Source organism: Arachis hypogaea, chromosome 14 (assembly GCF_003086295.3).
Source record: "Arachis hypogaea cultivar Tifrunner chromosome 14, arahy.Tifrunner.gnm2.J5K5, whole genome shotgun sequence".
Taxonomy (NCBI): domain Eukaryota; kingdom Viridiplantae; phylum Streptophyta; class Magnoliopsida; order Fabales; family Fabaceae; genus Arachis; species Arachis hypogaea.
The window spans coordinates 14,825,418-14,844,924 of NC_092049.1; the positions used below are offsets into that span (position 1 = coordinate 14,825,418).

The following is a 19,507-nucleotide window of genomic DNA, read 5'->3' on the forward strand; positions in this document are numbered from 1 at the left end:
GTATTAAATATGAGGGAGGTCTTCGGAGCGATATTCTGAGCTTCGTTGCCCCAATGGAGATAGGGTATTTCTGAATTGTGAATAAGAGTAGGGTGGCTGAGGATTGTGTGAGGAAGGCGGCAGCAGAGAAAGGGAGTTTGAGGATGCCTTTTCAGAGGCCTTCAGGGAGGAACTTTGCTCCGAGAGGTAGGAATTTCAAGCGTGGAGGCTTTGTTCGCAGCAGACCAGGGTCAGGGTAATTAAGAAGGCCGAATATTACTGCTAATCAAGGAAAAAGGTTTGGGAAGCAGCCACAGCAGGATCTGAATTGTCAGAAGTGTGGAAAATATCATCCTGGAGTTCCGTTAGATTAGGACTTAGAGTGTGCTATTCCTGTGGACAGCCCGGGCATATAGCCAGTAATTGCCCTGAGAAGAAGAAGTATGAGACTGGTAGGGTGCAACAGCCGGGGAGAGTATACACTACTTCTACCATTGGTGCTGAGGGATCTGAGACACTTATTAGAGGTAATTGTGAAATGGCTGGTAAAATCTTAAATGCTTTATTTGATTCAGGAGCAAGTCATTCATTTATTGCATTTGAAAAGGCCCATGAATTAAGATTGAGAATGGTGGTTTAGGTTATGATTTGAAAGAATATAATGCTACTCATGAAGCTATGGTGACTAGGATAGAATGTCCACAAGTTCCTTTCGAGTACAACAGCGTGAATTTGTGCATGATTTGATTTGTTTGCCTATGACTGGTCTTGATCTCATTTTGGGATTGGATTGGTTATCCAAGAATCATGTTTTGCTTGATTGTTCTGAGAAGTCAGTACATTTATGCCAGAAGGGTCAGAAGCACCGGTTGTGGTGAATAGTTACTATTTGAACTCTATGATAGTAAACTGTTCTGGAACCGAATGTCAGGGTATTATGTTATTAACTGCGGGAGTATCAGGTGATGATCAGAGTTTAGAGCAAATTCCGGTTGTATGTGAATTTCCAAATGTGTTTCGGATGATATTAATGAATTCCCACCTAACCGAGAGGTTGAATTTGCAATTGAGTTGGTACCTGGATCCGGTCCAATTTCAATTACTCCTTATAGGATGTCGCCTTTAGAAATGGCTGAACTGAAAGCTCAGCTAGAAGATCTGTTGGGTAAGCATTTTATCCGACCAAGTGTTTCTCCGTGGGGAGCGCCAGTGTTACTGGTAAAGAAGAAGGATGGGAGTATGCGGCTGTGTGTCGATTATCGGCAATTGAATAAGATCACTGTGAAGAATAAATATCCGTTGCCTAGAATCGATGATCTAATGGATCAGCTACAGGGTGCCAGTGTGTTTTCTAAGATTGACCTGCGATCCGGATATCATCAGATAAGGGTTAGAGACGAGGATATTCCGAAAACTGCTTTTAGAACCCGTTATGGTCATTATGAGTATACAGTGATGTCTTTCGGGTTAACTAATGCCCCGGCAGTATTTATGGATTATATGAATAGGATTTTTCGACCGTATCTGAACAAGTTTGTTATTGTCTTCATTGATGACATTCTTGTTTATTCTAAGACTGAAGAGGAACATGCTGATCATTTGCGAACTGTGCTGCAAATTCTGAGAGACAGGAAGTTATATGCTAAGCTATCTAAATGTGAGTTCTGGAAGAGTGAAGTGAAGTTTCTTGGCCACGTGGTGAGTAAGCAGGGGTAGCTGTGGATCCTGCTAAGGTGGAAGCAATGATGAATTGGGAGCGACCAACTTCAGTGACAGAGATCAGGAGTTTCTTAGGTTTGGCAGGGTATTATCGCAGATTCATTAAGGGATTTTCACAGCTCGCCTTACCTTTAACTAAGTTGACTAGGAAGGATACACCTTTTATCTGGACTCCGGAATGTGAAGAGAGTTTCCAGGCATTGAAGCACAGGTTGACTACTGCACCTGTATTGGTATTACCTGAACCAAGTGAACCATTTGAAGTGTATTGTGATGCATCTCTGAAAGGGCTAGGGTGTGTTCTGATGCATCACCAGAATGTTGTAGCATACGCCTCACGGCAGTTAAGGCCGCATGAGATGAACTACCCGACACATGATTTAGAACTTGCTGCTGTTGTGTTTGCTTTAAAGATTTGGAGGCACTACCTCTATGGCGTTAAGTTTCATGTTTTCTCAGACCATAAGAGTTTGAAGTATCTTTTTAGCAGAAAGAGTTGAATATGCGTCAGAGGAGGTGGATGGAGCTTCTGAAAGATTATGATTTTGAATTGAATTATCATCCAGGAAAAGCGAACGTTGTGGCGGACGCTTTGAGTCGGAAGTCTTTATATGCAGCTTGGATGATGCTACGGGAGGAAGAGTTACTAAAGGCATTTCAAGGTTTGAATTTGGGAGTTAGAGAAGAATTTGGAATTTTGTGTTTGAGTCAGTTACAGATTTCAAGTGATTTTAAATCAGAACTTCTGAAGGCTCATCAAGATAGTGAAGCGTTACGTAAGGTATTACCAGCAGTTGAACAGGGAAAACAGTGGAGAATGTCAAAAGGTCAGGATGGTTTATGGAGGTTCAAGAACCGGATTATTGTGCCTGATGTTGGAGACCTACGACAAAGTATCTTGAAGGAAGCTCACAAGAGCGGGTTTTCAATTCACCCAGGGAGCACTAAAATGTATCAGGATCTGAAAGCGATGTTCTGGTGGCCAGGTATGAAGAATGATGTGGCATTGCATGTATCTAAATGTTTAACGTGTCAGAAGGTTAAGATTGAGCATCAGAGACCATCAGGGACCCTTCAGCCTTTGGAGATTCCACAATGGAAATGGGAGAGTATCGCAATGGATTTTGTGATAGGTTTGCCTAGAACCCGATCAGGTTATGACGCTATTTGGGTGGTTGTAGATCGACTAACAAAATCAGCTCACTTTCTTCCTATCCGAATAAGTTGCACAATGGAGGAATTGGCTCGAATGTATATCAAAGAGATTGTCAGGTTACATGGTGTGCCCTCTACTATTATATCTGATAGAGATCCCCATTTTACATCAAGGTTCTGGGGAGCTTTTCAGCGTGCATTTGGGACTCAGTTAAGCTTGAGTACTGCGTATCACCCTCAGACAGATGGTCAGTCAGAAAGAACTATTCAGACCTTGGAGGATATGCTAAGGGCTTGTGTTTTGGACCAGCCGGTAAGCTGGGACCGGTATATGCCATTAGTAGAGTTTGCTTATAATAATAGCTATCATGCGAGCATCGGAATGGCTCCATATGAGGCTCTGTATGGCAGGAAATGTCAGTCTCCGTTGTGTTGGTATGAAACTGGAGAAAAGAGTTTATTAGGGCCTGAGATGAAAGCTGAAACGACTGAGCAGATAAAGAAGATTCGTAGTCGAATGCTTATAGCCCAAAGCCGCCAAAAGAGCTATGCTGACCAGAGGCGAAAGCCTTTGGAGTTCGAAGAAGGAGAACATGTCTTTTTGAAAGTTACACCAACCACTGGAGTGGGAAGAGCTATTAAGACCAAGAAACTGAATCCCCATTATATTGGACCGTTTGAGATTCTGAAAGAATTGGACCAGTGGCTTATAGAATTGCCTTACCGCCATACCTTTCGAATTTGCACGATGTGTTCCATGTGTCACAGCTTCGGAAGTATAATCCTGACGCAAGTCATGTTCTAGAACCAGAACCAATCCAAGTGAGAGAAGATCTAACACTCCCAGTAATTCCGGTGAGGATTGATGACACCAGTGTTAAACGATTACGAGGAAGGGAAGTATCATTGGTAAAAGTAGCTTGGAGACGAGCTGGTATCGAGGAACATACCTGGGAACACGAATCAGATATGCGAAAGGACTATCCACATCTCTTTTCAGGTAACTATATTTGAATTTTGAGGGCAAAATTCTTTATTAGGTGGGTAGAATGTAAACCCCGGTTAAATTAGTAGATAATTAGTTAATAAATTATTTTTTAATAAGGAGGATTAGAAATGCGAATATTATATCAAAATAGGGTAGAGCTCATCGAAACGAGAATTTTGACACTAATTTTGAAGAAAACGGTCCAAGAATGGACCGAAAGGACCGAACCGGTTGAACCGGACCCGAACCGGGCTGTCGGTTCAACCGGACCAGCCCATTAAAAAGAGCCACGGGCTCATTTTCTCTTCATTTCCCTCAGCGACGCAGCAAGCCTCCCAGGGAAGAGAAGAAGAGAAATTCGTTTACGTGAAATTCAATTTCCCGTAACTCCTCCGTTCGAGCTCCGATCGCCGCACCGTTTGCGGCCACGCGTTCACCGCGTCGAGCTCTACATTTCTACCGGAACAATTTCATAGGTAACTTGCTATTTCACTCTCAGCTTCATCTTCCCCCAATTTTCGAATTTTAAGTGGGAATATTGAATTTCTTTGATTTCTGATGTTTTAGGATCCAATTAGCTTGAGAGAAACGTTCACTCTTGCTTATGTGAAGCTTGGGTAAGGTGAGGATATGATAATTCTATTTTAATTTCATTAAATTTGAGCTTTGAGTATTAAATTGGGTATATATGTATTATGAATGTGTATTAGGTTGAAAATAAATAATTGGAGCTTGAAATTGTGAATACTGGAACTTGGAGGAAGCGGATTAGTTGAGTTTTGAGGGGCTGTTTTGGTTTTGAATAAATAGCTTTGGTCGTTACGTGGAAATCGGCTAAGGCATGGTTTAGGTTTCTTGCATTTAATATATAATGTTCTGTGAAAACTTAGGCTAGATGACCATTGGATAAGTTGGAATGCAGGTGTATGTTTAATGTTTAGTAATTTATCGATGAATATATTTGGTTGAAGTTTATTGGATAATTAGTTTTTAATTTTGGATGGTGAGTGTTGTTATGTTAATTTGGAGAGAATTATGGTTGAATGTTATTGTTGATTAACTAATGATTTGGTGAATTATTGATTTGAGGTATAACTATTATGGAGGTTGTTGTGATAATGAGGTATTTTGTGTTAAAAGCCTAGGATTTGTGAACTATGATCCTTAGTTGAATTTTGGTTGTTGGATTTGAATATTGTATGAGTTTAATTGTTGATTTGAAGTAGATTTATTGTGGTGATTGTTATGATGATGAGGAAGGGTATGTTGAATTGAAAAGAAAGCAGGTTTGGACCCGAAAAGGGTGGCAAAGTCCGAGTTTTAGAGGAGATGCTGCCGAAATTTTATAAAAAATTAGAGATTTTATTTAGATGATTATTTAAAAGAGATTTAGATTTAAAGGTTATATGGTTTGATTTTGAGTTATTAAGATAGTGAGTATGTTTTAAGTTTGAAGTTTGATTCTTAGAAAAGAATGAATTATGTTTTGAATTGAAACTATTGATGGATGGAATGGGAGGTGATATAATGAAGGATAAGGATTGAATATGTTTAATGTATGATGATGAATGAGATGCAATTGGGAATGATGTGGATGTTGATGAATTATAATTGAATTATTTATATGGCTTATGAATTTGAATAATCTGAGATACGAGGTTCCCTGGATTGAGTGCCGTGGCTTGCCACCACGTGTACCAGGTTGAAAACTCGATACTCTGTTGACCCTACGACGTAAGTGTGACCGGGCACTATATAAATTCCCGGGAATGTTACCCCCATTGAGCAATATTGATTATTTGAGAAAAATCTATGCATAGACTCTTGGGGATGCACGTCGGGGGACAGTCTAAGGACAATTCAGACTTGTCGGGTTGGCTGGATAACCGACAGATGAGCCTCATCAGCCATAGGACAGGCATGCATCATATGCATATTACTTGAATTACTTGCTTGTGCTCTAATTGGGTGTGCCTATCTGTATTTGCCATGCTAAATGTGTATTTGTTACCTGCAGTAGTTGTAACTTTCTTGTGTTTGCCTTTATCTGTTTATTTGTCTGTGAAAATGCATGATGGAATTGGAGGTATGGAGGAATGGCAGTATAGGACTTAGATTTAAGGTTAAGTTAAGTTAGGATTAAATATTTCTAGGAAACCACCTTTTATGGCTTCTGTTTAATACTTTAAGCTCTACAATCTGAGTGTCGGCGTTCTAGGATTGCCTCTGGCATTCCCAGGACCTTATATATTATGTGTGTGGCACCTTTACCATACTGAGAACCTCTGGTTCTCATTCCATACTATGTTGTTAATTTTCAGATGCAGGTCGAGAGGCATCTCGTTAGGCGTCTGGACTCTTGAAGCGGAGTGGTTACTGGGATATTTTGTTATGCTATGATGTATATATATGTACTTAGTTTTCTCTCCGCATGACTTATTCTTTTGATCCTCTTAGAGGTTTATGGAGAGGCAGGATTGTGTATATGTACTTTTGGGTTTTGGATATGTATGTATATATATGTGTAAATATTCTCCGGCCAGTCTTGACTTCGCAGGCTGAGTTAGGAGCTTGATATTTTGTATCTTTGGCACTCTATTCCTACTTCTGTTATCTTATGTTTGACAATTACAGTTTTCTTAGCATGCAAGTTAACTCGTTCCTTGAGCGTTGCGCTTTTATCTCGCGATTTTTATTTTCCCTATCCTTCAAGGCTCCTAGCATATTATAACTCTTCTGCTATTATATGTACTTATTTTATTTTAGAGGTCGTAATACCACATCACCTTTGTTTTACGACTTAAGCGTAAAGCTTTGTGTGGTAGGGTGTTACATTAATGGTATCAGAGCAGTTCGTTCCTATAGAGCCTGAAAGACGGACTGATTGTGCTTCTGTGCATTCTCTGTATATGTGTTTATGTGCTATTAGGATATCTGATTGATATATATGGCATAAACGTTTGTGAGCATGCATTTGGAACTTAAAGCATTAGACCTGCGATATTGAGACTGATCAACTTAATATCACTTGTTTGGTGTGTATAGGGACCAGATGTCGACTCGCGGACGCGGTCGCGGGCGAGGTAGAGGTAGGACAGGCACCGTTACTCCTGTACCCACAGGGACTGATCCAGTAGACTTTATGGCTGCCTTGGGAAATATGGCTGCAGCTATGCAGGCAACAGCTGAGGCACTGGGTAATCAGATAAATCAGGGTAATCATGGGAACAATAATGATGAGGACGGTCCTATGACACTTGCTACATTTCTGAAAGTTCGCCCTCCGACTTTTAGGGGAACCTCAAATCCCACTGATGCAGATAATTGGATTCAGGCTATGGAAAGGACGTTACAGGCACAACAGGTTCCTGAAGAGCAATGGGTTGAATTTGGGACTTATCAGTTGCAAGGTGAAGCTCAGTATTGGTGGCAGGGAACACGACGTATCCTGCAGCCTGATGGTGCTGCGATTCCTTGGGAGGTTTTCCGGACAGAGTTCTATAAGAAATACTTTCCTAATTCAGCTAGAAATGCCAAGGAACTTGAATTAATGCAGTTAAAGCAGGGACAAATGACTGTTGCTGAGTATACCAGCAAATTTGAGGAGTTATGTCGCTTTTCTCGTATCTGTCAAGGTGCGCCTGAAGATTTTGCTGAATGGAAGTGTATTAAATATGAGGGAGGTCTTCGGAGCGATATTCTGAGCTTCGTTGCCCCAATGGAGATCAGGGTATTTTCTGAATTAGTGAATAAGAGTAGGGTGGCTGAGGATTGTGTGAGGAAGGCGGCAGCAGAGAAAGGGAGTTTGAGGATGCCTTTTCAGAGGCCTTCAGGGAGGAACTTTGCTCCGAGAGGTAGGAATTTCAAACGTGAAGGTTTTGTTTCGCAGCAGACTCAGGGTCAAGGTAATTACAGAAGGCCGAATATTACTGCTAATCAAGGAAAAAGGTTTGGGAAGCAGCCACAGCAGGATCTGAATTGTCAGAAGTGTGGAAAATATCATCCTGGAGTTCCGTGTAGATTAGGACTTAGAGTGTGCTATTCCTGTGGACAGCCCGGGCATATAGCCAGTAATTGCCCTGAGAAGAAGAAGTATGAGACTGGTAGGGTGCAACAGCCGGGGAGAGTATACACTACTTCTACCATTGGTGCTGAGGGATCTGAGACACTTATTAGAGGTAATTGTGAAATGGCTGGTAAAATCTTAAATGCTTTATTTGATTCAGGAGCAAGTCATTCATTTATTGCATTTGAAAAGGCCCATGAATTAAGATTGAGAATGGTGGTCTTAGGTTATGATTTGAAAGAATATAATGCTACTCATGAAGCTATGGTGACTAGGATAGAATGTCCACAAGTTCCCTTTCGAGTACAACAGCGTGAATTTGTGCATGATTTGATTTGTTTGCCTATGACTGGTCTTGATCTCATTTTGGGATTGGATTGGTTATCCAAGAATCATGTTTTGCTTGATTGTTCTGAGAAGTCAGTACAGTTTATGCCAGAAGGGTCAGAAGCACCGGTTGTGGTGAATAGTTACTATTTGAACTCTATGATAGTAAACTGTTCTGGAACCGAATGTCAGGGTATTATGTTATTAACTGCGGGAGTATCAGGTGATGATCAGAGTTTAGAGCAAATTCCGGTTGTATGTGAATTTCCAAATGTGTTTCCGGATGATATTAATGAATTCCCACCTAACCGAGAGGTTGAATTTGCAATTGAGTTGGTACCTGGATATATTAAGTAGTTGTCTCTAGATAAATTAAGAGCATCAAATTCAAAATGAGTTTTGACCTAATGTAATTTATTACCTGCGTTCTAAATTTTGATCAGAGCGTCGTGTTATATGTTGTAAAATAAAAAAATAAAAAAATAAATATAAAATAAAAAAATATAAATAGAGAACTCAAGTATTAATATTCTTTAATATAATTATCTCTGTATAACTGAAATAATACTTAAGTTTTTTAATATTATATTCATTCTTTCATAGACATATTATTTATTTAAACTTTTACTGTGTTTTCTTGCCATTTGTCTCATATTATGTTTTTTTATTTATAGACATAGAAATCTCATTTTTTTTTCTAATTTCATTAATATTCAGTCCAACTTTAAAAATTTTACACTGTTCACTGTTAAAAGTTTAAACCACCCAAATAATTTTGATTAGAGAAATAAGTCATTAATATTTAATTGATGGACATCTACATTACAACAAAATTAATATATTCTATAACTGTCATGTAATGTGTTTTTTTATTAAATTAAAAAAACTAAAATATTCATGGATACCAATAAATATCCGTCTTTTCACAAGGGGGACAAGACAAATATATAGAAACTTACAACAGAAATGGAGGAAAAAAAAAAGGGAGGCATTTATCCAAACCGGGGTGGGAGCAGAGCAAGCCCCATTACCAATTTACATTCCTACTTATCACAAAAGATTACTTAAAAGAGTTCAAATCCGAGATTAATACTTTTGGATAAAATAATTTTATACTACCACTAAATAAAGCAACAAAATGCATTTAATATAGAAAATAACTTAAATTTTACCACGCCAAAAAATAATAGAAAAAATAAAAAATATATATAGGGTGTATTTGTCAATTTAATTTTAACCTAATATAAGTGCAAACTGTACACAATCTTCTGGTTACATATTACCACACCAATAGAATGTCCAACTTCTACTTATCACAAAGATCATTCATATGTTAACACAATTTAACAGGTACATTATAGAACTCTAATAGCATATGTATCCCTATTTTAAAGAATTATTCATTTAACTAGTGAGAATATCTTGACACATGAATAAATAAAAATATCAAAGGGTGGGTGTGCTCAACCACTCAAATTTGGACACTTGAAGTAAAGAGACCATGTCCATTTACAGGATTGAAATTGGCTATATTTCCCCTTATTTATTTATTATTGGTTACATGAATGTGGCTATATTATATATATATATATATAGGGAAAATAAACTGACAGCTACATTGCTTTAAGCTTGCAATGGCAAGCCAAAATCAGAGAAACAGAAAGTGGAATTCACTTAGACCCTCAAAAGAAAGAATGGTAAATGGCCCTAATCCTTATCTCTTGTGATCCTGGCAGCACTTGGTACAAGCAGATAATGGAAATGAGATCGCCTCATTTTGTAACTATTCTGAAATAAAAATAGAGATATATTAAAATATACAAATCTATTTAAAAAAAGATCAATGGATATTAAAATTGATAATGTATGTTTTGATTCAAAATTTGCTTAATTTATTTTCTATCTTAAAGTTAAGAAAAATGATGACAAAAATACACATTTTTTGTCTGATATTGGTCTCATGTATCTGTATTTTTTATCCAAAGAAATTTATCCAATTCAACCATATAATGTAGATCCCATACTCAAGCCGATGATAGAAAATAAGTGATTTTTGTTGCATATAAATGCATCATAGAAATACCCTTTTACTTACTCCTACAACATTATTATCTTCCATGTGATCTAGTAATGGCCATGTATTGTGTGTATGTGTTCACTGTCCACGGTACAGTGTCAGTTTATCACAAGCAAAAGAATCAAATATTTTAAATTTTTAATATGAAACTTTTTCTGAGGGAGCAACTGGTGGTGGTGCACATTACACAATGGTGCAGATGCAACTTCTGTGGCTAGATTTGGCATATACCTTCATGAACTTTAATTTGTAGTCTCAACTTTTTCTCAATACACAATAATAATTATTTCCACTACAACCAGAAAGTTGCTGAAGAAGCTTTCAATAATGCTACACGGCATGGAAAAAAAGCAACTTGAACAAACCCTAAACCCAGATAGCAGTTTCCAAAATGCTAGTATCAGCTGGAAACAGGTGTCAATTCTAGAAATCATCAAAGCAAGTTCTTGCTTGTGATGTAAACACTGGAGATGTACTAATTTAATACATTCTCTTTGTTTTCCCTCTTTCTTTGACAATTTTTGCATCATTCACAAATAGTTTTTAATAAGCTACTATAAACAGAAAATAGCCTTGGTCATCGTCATGATCATTGGTCAATACATTCATAACTGCATTGATGATTACAGACTATGAAATAGTGACTAAATCTAAAGTAAATAAACCCAATTTATCAAATATGAGGACAATAATATACTAGCTCAAATGATTGGTTCATACTTTGAGGGAGACAAATGCTACTACTGACCTGTTGGCCAAACATGCATAATTCAATTACCTCTGGTTTTTGGGTTCGCAAATTTTGTCCAATGACAAAGACATTTTGCCTGTTTCTATATTCCTTATCCAAACATGTTTATATCTCCAACATCTCCATATTTCTGTCTTGAGATAGTTACTAACAGAGCTAAAAGTTACTGACCTGTATTTCAAGAGCCTTTAGTGCTTAAACCTTGCATTGGGGCAAGAATGGCATGCAAGTCTTAAAAGACATTCCATTTTGCTAAGATGTTACATCTTATAGACCTCTTGTAATGAGTCCTTCCTCAAAGGAAGTAATTGTGTTGTGTTGTAAGTTTGTGCTTGTGTGGTGTTCCATCCAAAATTTCTTTATATCCTTAAGTAAAAATAGTGATTCTTCCTCCTCCTTGATCTCAACAAGAATAAATGATAAAGATGATATGTGGAGGAAAAAAACATTTCATCTTTGGGAGAAAAAAAGAACTCAACCTCTACCAAGAGAAGCACTAACCTTGATGACATTTTGGATCGTTGATGAACTTTCTAAAAGTGAAAATTCTCTCACTTGCGATGTTTGAATTGGTGAACTCAAAAACAAACATTGCACAAGCTCCCACTCATAAAACAGTCTAATTGATGATTTTCTGGACCATCTGTGCACCTAATTCATCTGTTAATCTTCTGCATAAGAAAACAAATCTGCAAAGACACACAAATTAAGAGATGGAAAAAGTGCATGTTCATCTTATATTAAAGAAAAGGCCAGTGCTCCTGGAGTGCCAAAAGATACAGGAAATCCAAGCTTTTTATTACAGAGAAGGAAGGCATATACAGGGAATGGTGAAAAAAAATAGGCGACGAATAGAAAAAGCAACAATGCTCAGAATAAACAAAACCTTGATGTAGACAAATATCTTACACTTATTAGCAAACTAGGAAACACAATATAGTATAAACAGTTAGTTCCAGAAAAAAGCCAAACTGGCAGGAGATGGATGCAGTTCAATCCAAACCATGGAGCAGAGTCCACTGAAGCTGCTAATTTGCTCGAAAAATTTCCACCGGACACTCACTTGGCAATGAAGATATGCAGAAAATGGCAAACACAGCATTTCATCTAATCTGCCATTACTTTATCAGTAAGATTTAATGTTACATTTAACTACACTCTGTTGCCATACCAAACAAGTTTTGTCAGGGTGAAAACAACAATCCAACTTGGTAGAATTACATACAAACCGGGATAACTGGCCAAATTAGCTTGTTGAAAACCTGGGTCCCTCAAACATGCCTTGTTAGGTGAGCACAATTTGAGAATACAACAACGGGTAACTATCTAACAGTCAACATGATAGGGTGGTGCCTTGGCTCTAATTTTACACTTGCAAAATAACTAGTTAACGATTTTAGAGTAAGTTCTCCGTGTTACAGGTAGTTCAAGAAGAACGAAGAAATAGCATCTTTCTGCCTCCCTGATATATTGGACTTCACCATTCATTAACTTTAGAATCTTCCGGCTCATGCTCAGACCTAAGCCTTCTTGAGTCACCCAACGACTGCTATGGAACATGTCTTGAACCAATTCAGGAGGAACACCTTCACCAGGACATACCATCCTTCACAAAGCGCAAATAACCGCAATTAGTTGAATAGTAAAGCCCTTTTACATCTAAGAATTGGAACAATATGATGTTTATCTAATGAACTCATTTTTAACCCTATTTCTTCGAAGGAATAATGAAATGACTTGAAGATCAAACCACAATACCTAAATTCAGCACGGAGAAGAGTAAGCCCGTCGGAGATTTGTTTTATTCTTGGATGTACATGAATCTCTACCCACCCATCTGGAGAAGGCGCATAGCGCACCATATTCAATAAGAAATCAGCCAAGACTTGTTGAATCCTCAACTGATCACCATAAACAGCCAACGTCTTGATTTCTTCAGGTATATCACGAATCAACTGTAAATTTCTCTCTCTTAGTAATAACATTACTTGGCTAACAACAGCATTGATGACGTTTCCAAGCAAGAATTCTCCCTTTTCAAGCTCCATTGATCTAAATCCAAAATGAAATAAAGACATGAATGCCATCCTAACAGATATGGTAAGCATAGAAAGACACTAAGCATTTAAGCCTACTAAAGCTTTCTACCAAAGCCTGCGAAACATGACAGTCAACCTGCAAGCAAATTGAGATTGAATTAAATTTAGGCATTCACATGAACTGTACAATTCTCCAAATTCACATATTCTAGGCATTGCGTATATTTTCTGACAAGCATGTTCTATGAGATAAGATTAGATGCCTAGCAAGGGTTTCCCCTCTCAGACAAGTTGAGAGACTAGAAACCTATACTTTATAGCTAAATCTTTTTTGTTTTGCTTTTCTACAGGGGAACTTTTATCTCTGATCTTGTATTATCCTTCTCTTAGTCTTATTGACACAATCCTTGCAAATTAGAAAAATCATCACAAACAGCCGTCATTTTTTAAACTTCCAATAATGAACAATATGAAAAAGGTTAGAAAAACTATAGATTAAATCATTTTCACAACTTCATCTTTGTTATGGTCCACAAACTATGTATTCCTCTACTAATTATATATTTCCATCATTATGAGCATCCACCAATCATCATTAGCTAATAGTTCAAATTATCATATCCTTGAAAAAGAGTAATTTAATGAACAAGAAATATTATATATGGAACTTAATGACAACATCAAATTATATTTTTAGCATTATAAGTGAAGTCAACTTTACATCAAATCATCAAATAACCTGATTGGCAAATGCATAATAATGGTTAGATCCAAAAATTTAAGCCATTCCTTTTCATTGCAAGAAAAGTTTGAAATGGGAGTCCGTAATTGGTCAAATTCCAAGATTCAAACTTAGAAATCTTTCACATGAGCAATGTTGGATATATAAAAGCAAAATTTAAAACGATATCATTATATCTCATAAAATTCACTTTTAAATCATTGATAAGAAAACTCACCCATCTTCAATGCTTGCCAAGTCAACATCCTGTATTATTTTTGACATTTGCTTCTCACATGCAGTACTAGTCTCAAGAAACTGCTTTTGTTCATCGGTCAATCCAGTAGCCTCCAAAAGAGAGTTTGTAAAGCGTATGCCACTCAGTGGATTCTTTATTTCTTGACAAATATAGGCTAACTCTTTCATCCTAGCATAGCAATTCTTCTCTTGTTGCTTCTGTATTTTCAGAGCCTGTTGAAGATCAGGACTCGCAATTTGCAAAAAGCAAAAAGCTCCAATAATCTGACCATCCATGTTAACCCTCTTATTTGCTGTCAAGAAAGCTTGCACATATTTTCCATGCCGGTCAAGAAATGAAAAAGGGAACTTGTCGGTATCTTGTCCACCAAGGGAATTGTGCAACACAATCATGAACTTTGTTAAAGCATCCGAGCCCTTTAACTGACAGCAACTACCGAAAACCTCTCCAACCAACATCTTTCCAATTACATCTGCACGCCCCCAACCAGTAAGCTTTTCCATGGCTGCATTCCACTCTAAGCAACAAGTGTTATCATCCGATGCAAAAATTGGGGGGATCAATGGATTTGGGCTATGTACAATAGCCTTGTAGTCACCTTGTATGTTGATGAATTTGTCCATTACAACCTTCTGACCAGTAACGTCCTGACCAACAAAGCATACTCCAACTATATTATTTGTATAATCCTTGCTGGAGCAAGCATTCACCACTACAAAAACTGCACCATTTTGATTTTCTGGGCCAAATGTCTTCAATTTTATCTCAACATTCTTATCTTCTTCACCTGTACTAATTAAATACAAGTTATGTCAAGTATGAAATTTCCACCTTTCTACTTTTCACCTACTCAAACCAAGCAGACCCTCACTAAAGCCTAGATGACTAGTAGCTTCTAACCAACAGAGAATGATATTCAATTGGACTATGATTTTCTTTTTCCCTCCTCCTTTACTTTTATAAGTTTTGTGTTGTTAACCAGTTGAAATCTATGCCCACTTGGCAGTCAGCATTGAATTACAAATGAAACAACTATTAATCGCCTTGTAATAACTAATTAACTAGTTATGGTAACTTGCAAGAAACCAATTCCTTCCAGTTTACAGTGTATTATATCATGTACTCTTCTACAAACTTCTATCCATCATGGTTAGAAATAGAACATTGGCATAAACGAAAAAATGGTAAGATTGATAGTTGTCCATCCTAATGGTTTAATCAGAATTCTCCCGCTTAATAATCTCAATTAGAAAGAATACCTCTTAGAGCGCGAGAGAGAAGCTTGTCTACAGTTTCTTCGAACTCCTTGTACACAAGATCATGAACCAGTGACTTCCCCATAGCCTCGTCGACTGGAAGCCCTGTCAATTCTGCAACCTTTGCATTCCACCCATTTATGCGGCCATCAACGTCAACAGCGAATATGGGAGCAGTGGCAGTTTCTATCAATCTGACCATTTCTCTCGCCACAGAACTTAGCTCATCTACCCCTTGCAACTCAAAATCCGCCAGATGCGAATGCATAACAGCCTTTGAGTTGCTATGCTCGGCATCTCTAAATGAGTCTCGCAGAATAAGCTGCAAAGAGTGAATCGCATCCATTTCTGCATTATCCCATGGCAAACTCCGGCTTTTCACCACTTCCAAAAATGCCTTAAATGAAGAACGAGGATGCATTCTCTGCCCATCATCCTTATCCTCAGGATGATGCTTTGCACCACCCCATTTGATCTCTTTTGCTGTGTGAGACCTAAACCAGAAAAGAAAATCCCCTTCAGTGATATATGCAACAGCCATCCCACAAACAGCATCCCCAAGCGAGGCAGCACCAGGATACCCAGCATCACCCAGACTATCAGTACTCAAACCCGTCGAATCTCCATGGTATGCCAACAACCACTCTATAATATCCCTTATTTGAGATTCAGTAGGTGTTACACCCAATGGATAGTAGTTTCCTTTGTAGTACAAAGCTGCTCCATCACACCGCACCAAATCCATAATACTAGGACTCTGAGTAACAATGCCAGTGGGCGAGTCCCTAAGAAGCATGTCACACAACAGAGTTTGCGTCCTCAAAACTCGCTTCTCTAATGACTGAGAAGCCAATTGAAGCTCCATATTCAGCTGCAGCCCAAAGGCCTGCATCAAGAATTCACAAGCATACCTCAAGGGAAAAGGTATACACCTGGCCGAAGTGTGGTGGCAAACAACCAATCCCCACAGCCTCATTGAGCTGCGGCCGCCAACAGCTTCCTCATCATTAGCATTGATGATAACCGCCATAACCAGCGAAGCAATCGACCCCATATTCGCCATATACTGAGCGTGGCAACCGTGTGGTGCACGCAGGGTGGAGCCAACCAAACACAAGGGCTGCACAAGGGCCTCATCCTGCACCACCCTCAATGGCGAAGCATTGCAATCTACAATCATCCTAACTCTATTCTGCTTGAACAAGAACCTCGAAGCCTGAGGTATATCAGTAGCAGGGTAATGCAAACCAATATAAGGCTCCAAATCAGGCCTCTTACTCTCAGCAACAACCTCACCATGCTCATCCTCATGAAATTTGTACACCATCACCCTATCATAACCGGTCAATTCTCTCACACTCTCCACAACAGTGTCACAAAGAAGCTTCACATCGCCTCCGGGAAGCGACTGAAGCTGCGAAATAGCTCGAACAGCTAGCTTCTGGGACTGAACAGCCCCTGCAATTGACAGTGCAGGGTCCTCAGTCCTAGCAGGCTCCAAATCGATGACGATTCCAACATCGATTCGGTGCAAGATTCCATAAAAAGGCTTGCCGGAATTCCGGGAATGGATCCAAATTGGGTTGAGGAGCGTGATCTCGCGCGCCCCAAACGCCCTCTCTAGCAAGGTGCTGCTGGAGGGGGTGAAAAGACTGCGCACGTCAGTACCAATTGTGAGCGCCTCCTCGTGGGATCCGGGGAGACGCTCGAGAGTTGGGACTGACTGCGGTGATATGCCGAGCATGTCCCGAGCGTTCTCGGAGTATCCGAGGATGCGGAAGGACGGCTCGTCGACGGCAATCATACAGCCGAAAGGCTGGATGAGGCCGCCACGCTGGATCTTCAGTAGGTAAGCTGTGATCTGGTGCTCCGGTACGGACTCGGAGGTGTGGCGGACGGAGTGGGAGTAGTCGAAAGACTTGCCGGACTCGCCGGACTGCTCGAAAACGGCGTGGAGGCGGGCGTCTTCTGTGTACTGCGCTATGGCCTTGCTTATTGACGCGTCGTTCGTGTTGTGTACGACAGTGCGTTTTGATGAAGATGCTGTGGGGTGTTGTTGTTGCTGTTGGTGTTGGTGTTGGTGGTGGGGAACTCTGTTTGTTGCTCTGCTTGCTGAGGCCATTTTTTGAAGAATGAGATTGTGGAAATTAGGTCAACTGAATTTGGAGAAACAAGAAAAAGAAGAGGAGGAGGAGCAGCAGAGTGAAGTTGTTAAGCAGGTGACTGAGTGTGTGGTTGCAAGGAGGAAGGAAGAGTTGTTCTATTTTCTTTGTTGTGTTTTGTTGTTTGTTGAGAGAGAAAGGAACATGACTGTTTCGTTTCTTTTCCGTTTCATTTCTTTTCTTATTTTTTTTTTCTTTTCTGGTGTCGTTAAAATGTGTGGGTGAGGTGGAAAATGTTTGTGGCTGAGGAGTGAGGTGGTGAACATAATTGAGTCAAGGTGATTGGTGCGCCATTTATCTTTGAAAATTGTGGGCGTATGAGTATCTGTCATCATCCCCGAGTTTTTCTCGCAGTCGCACCTCTCACTTGCTATTCCAATCCCCTTTTTTTTAATAATCTATATTCCATTCCCTTCTTGACAATAGTCCTCTCTAATTTTTTTTTTTAATTTAAGAAAGTAAAATGTCATCTTTAATTTTTTTTATATTTTTTAATTTTATTTATAAAATATATAATAAAAAAATACATTTTATTCTTTTAAATAAAAAATTAAAAAAATTCATTCCTCTTTTACTGCTGCAAGCATTTTATTTTATTTGAGAGTTTAGTTTTAGAATTTACTAAATATTAAAGAGGTGAATTTTGGATTAGTTCGTAAAATATAAATTTATAGGATTAAAATATAAAATTGCAATAAATTTTTTAGTTTTGGATCAACATCTTTATAAAAATAGTTAGGTTTAATTACTCTATTAGTCCCTATAATTTTGCGAAATTTTCAATTAGATCCCTATACTTTTTTTCCTTTTAATTGGGTCTTTATACCAAATTTTTTTTTTCAATTAGGTCATTCTTAATAGTAATTGGCTTAATTGTATAGGGACCCAACTAAAAAAAAATTTGTGCGAGGGCTCAAATAAAATGAAAAGAAAGTATAGGGACTTAATTGAAAAACAAATTTGGTGCAGGGACCAATTAAAAAAAAAGTATAGGGACCTAATTAAAAATTTTACGAAATTATAGGGACCAACAGAGTAATTAAACCAAATAGTTAAAATACCAACCCAGAATAAGGAGCAGTAGCTTAATATTCTGATCTTATAAATTTATATTTTATGAGATAATTTTAAATTTACTTCTTGAGCATTAAATTTTAAATTATTTTTTAAAATTATTTTTATACATTTATATATATATATTATTTTAATTTATTTTTAGTATATATTTTATATATTAACATATATTTTATGTGTATAATTAATTTAGTAATTAATTTTTTATATATATTTAATTATTTTTTAGATTAGTAAAAGTAAATTTTTGGATACTTTTTGGTTAGAAATCAATAACTAATTTTTAGTCATGTTTACATTTATATTTTGATAAATAAAAGGTCGACTATAAAAATAATATACAGTTATTCTTAAAATTCATACTTAAAATATAATGTTTAAACAATTTAAAATATAACCAATTTAAATTAATTGGATAGTTATTTTATGCATTTTTATAAGTAAGTATTGAGAATTTGAATTTTATTTTATACATATAATAATTTATTAATCAGAATAAATTTTTAAAAGTATAATTATTCTGTCAGTTTTTATAATTTTATCAAATTTTTAATTAAGTTCTTATATTTTTTAATTGGCTTCTTATACCATATTAAATTTTTTAATTAAGTCACTGTCGTGATAAAAATATTAGAATTAACATAATATTTTATTAAATAAAACAAATATGTCTAATACTTAAATAAATATTCATTTAATTCTAATATTTTTGTGATAACAGGAATTTAATTATAAAATTTGATATAATATAAAAATTTAATTAAAAAAATAAAAATATAATTAAAAATTTAATAAAATTATAAAAATTATCAAAATAATTAAACCATTTTTAAATGGATCTTCAATTGATGACGATGTCTTTGTTGTCATATTGAGAGATACCATTACAAGAAGAAAAAAAAAACAATCTAAAGCATATTACTATTTATTATAG

At 37.3% G+C, this 19,507-nt stretch overlaps 2 protein-coding genes across 5 annotated transcripts; one reads left to right on the forward strand and one right to left on the reverse strand.

The window, feature by feature from the left end:
* The first annotated feature begins 357 nt into the window (after nt 1-357).
* On the forward strand, nt 358-8,630 carry LOC140178265 (uncharacterized). 3 transcript variants are annotated; one of them, XR_011870693.1, is made up of 3 exons: nt 358-506; nt 4,409-4,463; nt 4,552-6,143. XR_011870693.1 is itself a non-coding variant. In XM_072213815.1 (3 exons), exon 3 carries the CDS (start codon nt 6,894-6,896, stop codon nt 8,589-8,591), a length of 1,698 nt encoding a protein of 565 aa, XP_072069916.1. In that variant the 5' UTR covers nt 358-506; nt 4,409-4,463; nt 6,887-6,893; the 3' UTR covers nt 8,592-8,630. The 3 variants fall into 3 exon arrangements, 2 of the variants coding, with proteins under 2 accessions (XP_072069916.1, XP_072069917.1); XM_072213815.1 differs by lacking the exon at nt 4,552-6,143 and adding an exon at nt 6,887-8,630; XM_072213816.1 differs by lacking the exons at nt 4,409-4,463; nt 4,552-6,143 and adding an exon at nt 6,887-8,630.
* A 3,209-nt stretch (nt 8,631-11,839) lies between these two features.
* Nucleotides 11,840-17,765, reverse strand: LOC112741638 (phytochrome B-2). Of its 2 annotated transcripts, XR_011870735.1 has the most exons (5): nt 15,341-17,682; nt 14,061-14,868; nt 13,211-13,237; nt 12,821-13,114; nt 11,840-12,668 (listed from the first exon to the last, which is right to left on the reverse strand). XR_011870735.1 is itself a non-coding variant. In XM_025790672.3 (4 exons), the coding sequence occupies exons 1-4, from the start codon at nt 17,457-17,459 to the stop codon at nt 12,446-12,448; spliced, it is 3,444 nt and encodes a 1,147-aa protein (XP_025646457.1). In that variant the 5' UTR covers nt 17,460-17,765; the 3' UTR covers nt 11,840-12,445. The 2 variants fall into 2 exon arrangements, 1 of the variants encoding a protein (XP_025646457.1); XM_025790672.3 differs by lacking the exon at nt 13,211-13,237 and having other exon boundaries at nt 15,341-17,765.
* Between the last annotated feature and the right edge of the window lie 1,742 nt (nt 17,766-19,507).

Bases quoted from the DNA above. Each gene is read 5' to 3' on its own strand.
- LOC140178265 (XM_072213815.1), top strand. From the start codon at position 6,894: ATGTCGACTCGCGGACGCGGTCGCGGGCGAGGTAGAGGTAGGACAGGC.
- LOC112741638 (XM_025790672.3), bottom strand. From the start codon at position 17,459: ATGGCCTCAGCAAGCAGAGCAACAAACAGAGTTCCCCACCACCAACAC. The intron at 13,115-14,060 runs GTGAGTTTTCTT...TTTTGGATTTAG, and splicing joins TTGGCAAGCATTGAAGATGG to ATCAATGGAGCTTGAAAAGG. The intron at 12,669-12,820 runs GTATTGTGGTTT...CGCTTTGTGAAG, and splicing joins CTTCTCCGTGCTGAATTTAG to GATGGTATGTCCTGGTGAAG.